The sequence below is a fragment of the Topomyia yanbarensis genome, chromosome 1 (genome assembly GCF_030247195.1).
Source record: "Topomyia yanbarensis strain Yona2022 chromosome 1, ASM3024719v1, whole genome shotgun sequence".
Taxonomy (NCBI): domain Eukaryota; kingdom Metazoa; phylum Arthropoda; class Insecta; order Diptera; family Culicidae; genus Topomyia; species Topomyia yanbarensis.
Window position 1 is genome coordinate 68,372,275 of NC_080670.1, and position 6,757 is coordinate 68,379,031.

Genomic DNA, 6,757 nt, shown 5'->3' on the forward strand with positions numbered 1-6,757 from the left:
CCACACAGGCTGTTGACCGCCATGAGTTCTTCTTCTTCTTTTTACAGGTACTGTTCCAAAGATTAAATTCATTACAATTAAATAGAATTTAGCCACTGCTTCGTTGACATTTCCTTCTATACTCAATACAGTTTGCCAATTTATTCTACATAGTCTACGTTTGACTTCTTCGAAGTCGGTTTTATGGTATTCCGGCACTTCCTCATACTCCAAGTCGTTCGGGGAAGAGTTTTGATGAATGAAAATTGAATATTCGATTGCTGTGTGAAATACTTCATTTTTCCATAATGGAGTTAAAGATGCATTAACACAGAAGTCTTCAGTGCAGTTCGTGAGTAAGAGGTCTAAATATGAATTTTGTTTTTTTTACATGGTTGATTTGGTGCAGGCCAAATTCCGAAATTTTGTCAAATAAGTGTTGAAGTGTTTCATTTTCGCCTATGACTGGGAGTAAGATAGATTCGTTTTCAATGTCTACGAAGAAGTTTGTGTTACGTTGATTGAAGTCACCATAAATATGCAGTTTTACTTCAGGTTCCATGTTTGACATAATAGATTCTACAGTTTGAAAATGAATCAAATGATTTATTGAGAGCTTTTTCAGGTGAAAAATACACAGAGGAGAATATGTGTACTTCTGATATTACTGCTTTTACCCATATATGTTCAAATTCTATGTGTTTCGTGGTGTCTATTGCTTCTGAAGGAAAATCTGCATTTATGGCTATGAGGACACCTCCTCCAGACTTTTGCTGACAAAGAGACAAATTACGGTCATACCGGAATACATTAAATTGATTTCCAAAAATTTCTTCGCTTCTTACGCTTTCATCCCAGCTAGTTTCTGTTCCGAGAATTATATTGAAAGAGGATGAAATTATTCTTTGATGGATTTCTTTAATTTTCGCTGGGCTTTTCATTCGATTAAAATGTTGGCAATAGACTAAAATTTCAACCGAATTCTGTTGGGGATGCGAAGAAGTTTTTGGAATATTTAAATTACTTACATTTATATGTTCTTCCTCTATAGAGGGCGTCGTAACTTCCGAAAATTCGACGTTCCAAATTTATAGATTAAATTTATTTACATAGTTTATTTGAAGAATGCAATGTGCGCTAAAATATTGAGAAAGCTAAGGAATTTAATTCAATACAAATATAAGTTTCAATTAAATATCGTCGTTGTGTTCCTTATCGAACGTTCAGTTAACCCTTTATAAGGCAATGGCAACTGTATTGCCACCTTTTCGTTTCGTTCATAATGCAGCAATATGAAGTGAGAAGTGTTCCAATCTTATGAAATTTACTTGTTAGGAGTCTGGCACCTCTTCTTATTACTTTTTATTTAGATGCAGTGAAAAGTGTCAGATTGGTGAAGAGTTTTTTGAAAAAATACGCAAGAAAATTAGCTCGATTTTCAAAAAAATGCTCTAAACATAAGTTAGTGATGCAAATTTGTAAAAACAACTATTTTTAATTCGAAATTTTGGTAAAAATCGCAAAGAAAAAAATAAAATGAATAAATGAACGTCTGTAATCTGTGGTCTCATTTTTCAACTTATCCTAAGAATCCAGGGGTTATTTACTGTTAATCAGGTAAAAACCAGTAACCCACCTTAATTTCTTTTTGATCCAGCTCGATATGTCTTTATATTTGCATTTGGAAATACATCAAACATTACAAAGACTGACGTTTTCGAACGGGCGGTAGCAGTATATTTTCAAAACAGTTTTACGAAATAAATGTAAATATATTCTAAACTAAGTGAGAGAACCGTGTTTCTATTAATATAACACTCATTAATAGCCCCAAACGCTGGGCCTTTTAAAGGGTTAGCCGAAAATGATGATTTTCTTTGAAGAATGGGTGTTTAGGGATCAGTCGGGGCACGTCTACCCTATATAGGTAATTATTCAGATCTTCCTATTCGAGAAACTATTAGATTTTTCCACATTTTTTGCACTTTTGGGTCGCATTACGCCTGTAGATATTACATTTAAGGACCTATTGCCATCAATACATTTTTTATTTGCTCTAGCACAATATTTTTTGTTGCACAAAAAAAGCCGGGCTCGAAAGGGTTAAAGCCTGTCTGGAGCTAGAGTGGAATACAGAAAACAAATATGTAGAAGCTTTCACAGTCAAAATTAGAACGAGTGAGCAAAAAAAATAACGAATATAAATTTAGAATTTATGATTTATCACACCCTACGTATAGGGGAAAGTGATGCAATTTGAGTTGTAGGATACTAAATGTAACAAAATAACCAGTTACCCCTATTGATACCTGTATGCTTATGTATATGTAGCTTGATAGTGATAAAAAATTTGACATTACTTTTGCCTTTTGTATTTTTTGTGACTTAATATTAGTTTTATTTAGTAATTGTTATTTATTATTCTTATCTAATGATAGTTCTCAGATCATTCATGTAAACACATGCAATTTTGCCTAGAAAACAGGGGTACGCCACTAGTCCCACATGGCGATATTGCCACACTTTCCCCTACATTCAACGGATGGTCGTAAAATAGACAGAGATTATTTTCAAGGAACATGCGTCGGCCAAATGCAAGGTTTTTTCTCGGTAAATACCACTACCCCGACACCTACTCCATCGTTGAATTTAACCTAACCCGCTTTTCCACTATAAAACAGTTGCAGCAACACTGTTTGGATAGTGTAAGACAAGTGATAAAGGTATATTATTTATTCCTATCGAAAGCATATGCTATTATTGCTCCCTGCCTTAGTTTGAACATATGCATCATAATTTCATCATCGTCAAAAATGTGACATATCCGTACATTCACTGAAAAACTGAATACTTTTTTCTATTCTTTTTGTAAAATTTGTTTTGTGGTGGGTTTACTATTCACGACAAATAAATTTCTGTTCTTCGAATTTTGCATTTCCAAATATTTTAGTCGTAGGCGTCGTGGGAGTCATAAAATTCCTTTACGCTTCTTCAGTCAACTAACACAGTAGCAGTAGCTACCATGCATATTCAATTCATCCACGATTTGTGGAGCTACGCCAGTTGTAATCCATTTCCTCTTCACATAATTATACGTACACCCCACTGCTATATGCGCTAGTAGAGTTCGGCAGCTTCACTCGGTAGCGAGTGGTCAACGAACTAGTTGAAGAACCGACGGTCATTCGGGCTTCCGGATGGGTGTGTGATGGTTGAACAATTTGCTTTTCACATCATCACTATGATCTCGGCGATTGATGTGAAGTGGAATCACGTACAATTGTTGGTCGGGCAGATTGTTAAGTAACGTGTTTTCAATAGGGGAAATAATGTAAACAATATCCAACTAACAGTCACGCTCAACCTACCTATGTGTAACGGCAAACATAAGCACCTATTATACGTTTGAAATTTCTAAAAAAGCAAATTTTAGCAGTTTGCAAATGAGAACTATTTTTGATTGCATTCCTGTTCGAATATTGTAGCCAAATATTAAGCTTTCTAATATACGTAGAGTGTGCAAGGTTAACTGGCAAACAAAATGTTTCATCGCAGTTTTCAATCCAAAATCGGAGTGTGGCGATCTTGGGCATTCATAGTACATATAACAGATAATAGTAATAATAATAAAGAATAGAAAATAGTACTTATATAAGCGATAAGATTTTATTAATCTGATTGAATAAAAAGGTAGGTATAATTCTTGCATACTCATTGAAATGGCCCTATACCGCCCATAAAAGCATAAGAGTCTCATGTGAATTTTTGTCGAAAATGAGTTATCCGTTGGATTGTATTCTGTATCACTACTGAATCACACTGCACAAATAAGTTTAGAAAATATTAAAAAAATACCAAAACATGGTTGTCCCATCCATTTGGCTCAATGGATGGGACAATCTTGAATAGTGTTTTTCTCGGTTTGCTGTTTTTCAACATGGGACTTTTATGCTTTGATGGGCAATATATGCTTATGAGTCTCTCTGTTTATTTTCTCCTTTGTTTAATACGACGTTACCACAAAACTTTTCAATGATGTTTCAGTGCGTATTGGAAGATTATAATTTTGACTAGCATAGATTATAAAAATATTTAAGCAGCAAATACAATTTAGACGAGTTATTAAGGGAAAAGAAAATAATGAAAGGTTCTCATTTGCCCATGCGACCATTTTACTATATTTGCTTGAATTCATAATTTATTATTCTTATGGTAGCCTATTGTGTTGAGATTATTTAGGTCAGGGATATTTTTATTGGTTTAATTTTATGAAATTCTTGTTTTGACAATACATTTTTGGGTCGGCGCTATACACATTCAAGCTTTAAAAAAATCAGCTTATCTTTTTGTTACACTGCACCGGTGTAGCGTCATGTAAAAACAAAAACACTATTAGAGTTCAACAATATTCGACAATACCCGTACAAGTATGCGGTAACTTTCATAAGCTTATGCTTAGCTTACCTTGGAATGCAGTTGGACGGCGTACGATCTACTTCCCAAGCGGCGAACAACTTCATAGGGACCGGCTTTGCCGATGCCATCCGCTCGAATTTAGTCACTTTGTCGGTCATTTTGCTTGCAGATATTTCCCTTCTGGTTTATTTTTTAGTAATGCAAAATGTTACAATACAATCCCACGGCACGAAGTGACGATGGCATCCAAGTCCAGCACTATGGCAACCAGCCCCTATCACTCAATTTGGCAGCCAATTTACCCTGGACAATCGAGTTGGTTCCCGATTTTTATGTTCAATCGGTTCGGTACAGTGGGAAACAATGGGCGTTTACTTTGAAGGGCAATACAGCAGTTTGCCACTATAAATAATCATTTTTACCACTCTAAAATAAATGAATACGCTGCGGCGAAATCTAGGGTCGGTTTGCGACCAACCTCCAATGTATCAAATCTCTGCCAAGTGGAAAAAGACTGTGGCGCAATTTCTTTTCACTCTCTCTTATTACACCATTTTTGTTACTTTTGCTTTTTTCAGATGAAATTCAACTGCGTTTCAAACTTTTCTTATCACCATGGTTTTAGATTCAACACGAAAAAGATATTTTCTCTTTTCTTTACACTCTATGGTTAGATCTCTTCACATTAATCGCTGCTACTGGGAGACCGTGCAAGCCTTTTTTCAATCGATCACTGCAAAAACTATTCTCATTGGACTGAAATTCAATATATTATTACAGCATAAATCACCAACCATTCCCAACAACTGAGCTTCCTTTTCAAGCAAAATATCATACAAACACTTTTTTCACTTCAAACACACCAAAAATTGAATTTTATTCAGCGAAAGAAGTTTGGGTTGGGCTCTCATCATCAGCAAAACACATCCGCGCACAAAGAAAAATATTCTACTTATGAATGGACGGACGGCGGACGCAGTCTGTCAGCCAGCGTCCCTGCGGCGTTGAAAGACTTCGACAATAGGTAAAAGAGAGCAAGCAACATAGATTATTGTGCAACAGACAAAGAAACAAATATTATTTTGACAGCACGTGACATTCAACACGCTCATCCAAAACACCACAACATTTGAGTTCGCAGTACTCAACAATAGAGGCCGATTATGGGCCCATATTATTGACTCGAATCAAAACTCGTCGAAACGTCAAATGACGATAGGCTTATCCGGAGTGTTCATTTGTGTTCACATTTTTCTGGCTGGATGTTGTTGGCTCGAATCAAAACTTGTCGAAAGTAAACAAAATTCATTTCATATCGTCAACCTGGTGCCCAGGTGGTGAAATCGTTTGAATTCAACGGGGTGCTAGAGCGTTGCCAGAAAATTTTTATTTCCAGATTAAATTGGGCCATTAAATGAGAGAAAAAAATCTTTTTTGATTACATACATCGATATAGCTGATTTTCGTGATTGCAACAATGTTTTTTCCAACTCAGGAAACGAGAAAATAAAATTAAAATTTAAAATATAGAAATATTTTGACAGTCTGGATTTGACACTATCAGAAGGATTTGACACATCGAATTTCACGACAAATGATGCCCTGTCAGAAAAAATTAATACATGTTTTCCCGCAGGGTTATTTTAATTTGACATAAACACCATCCAAAGCATATAGTTTTTTTTCATTTTGCGTGTTGTCTTGATAGGCCAGATGTAAATAACCGCTGTTTTCCTATGTATGGTTGCCAAGTTTACATAAGATTTATTTAAAAAAAAACAAAAAAAATCCTCTTTAAGCACTACAACGAATTTTTTTTAAATAATGTTATATTATGTATATTGGACCTAAAATGTATCGAATAGAATGGAAAACTATATATAGCTTAATGACCCAATTTGCTAAACTTCCCAGTTGAGCTCAGCAGGAATGCTGGCTGGTTCTAATTCGTATTCCGGCTCTGGTGACACAACCGATTCAAGTTAGAATGTTCAAGGGGTACCATTTCGATGCGGCTTAGCCGCATAACCGGGGCCTAGGAACCGAAGCGACGCAAAGCCGCTGAGGATCCGCCGGGCGAGGTGGCCACCGACCCGCCGTCGAAAGCAAGCGAACCTGTGATCCACTCGTTTGCCCGGCTTACTCAAACATAGGGGCTATCCTTAGTTTAAGTCCGACTGAGCGGTAGCGAAGTCGGACAGCACGCGCAAAAGCGTCGTGGCGTAGCCACATTAGGTAGTGGACACAAAATAAAATTGGCAGCGCTAGCAAAATGCAAACACAAATGAACACTTCGGATGAACCTATCGTCAATTGACATTTCGACGAGTTTTGATTCGAGCCAATAATATGGGCCCCGGTC

The 6,757-nt window shown here is 36.2% G+C and overlaps 1 protein-coding gene across 3 annotated transcripts in view; it reads right to left on the bottom strand.

Moving 5' to 3' along the window:
- Nucleotides 1-5,358, bottom strand: part of LOC131677856 (phosphofurin acidic cluster sorting protein 2) — a 95,132-nt gene extending 89,774 nt beyond the window's left edge. Inside the window, exons 1-2 of one of the 3 annotated variants that reach the window (XM_058957921.1) lie at nucleotides 5,190-5,358; nucleotides 4,444-5,128 (exon numbers count right to left, since the gene is read on the bottom strand). In XM_058957921.1, the coding sequence (XP_058813904.1) occupies nucleotides 4,444-4,553 (110 nt within the window). In that variant the 5' untranslated portion in view covers nucleotides 4,554-5,128; nucleotides 5,190-5,358. Of the gene's footprint in view, nucleotides 1-4,443 lie in introns of all 3 variants that reach the window. The other 2 variants (XM_058957922.1, XM_058957923.1) reach the window with 2 other exon arrangements.
- Between the last annotated feature and the right edge of the window lie 1,399 nt (nucleotides 5,359-6,757).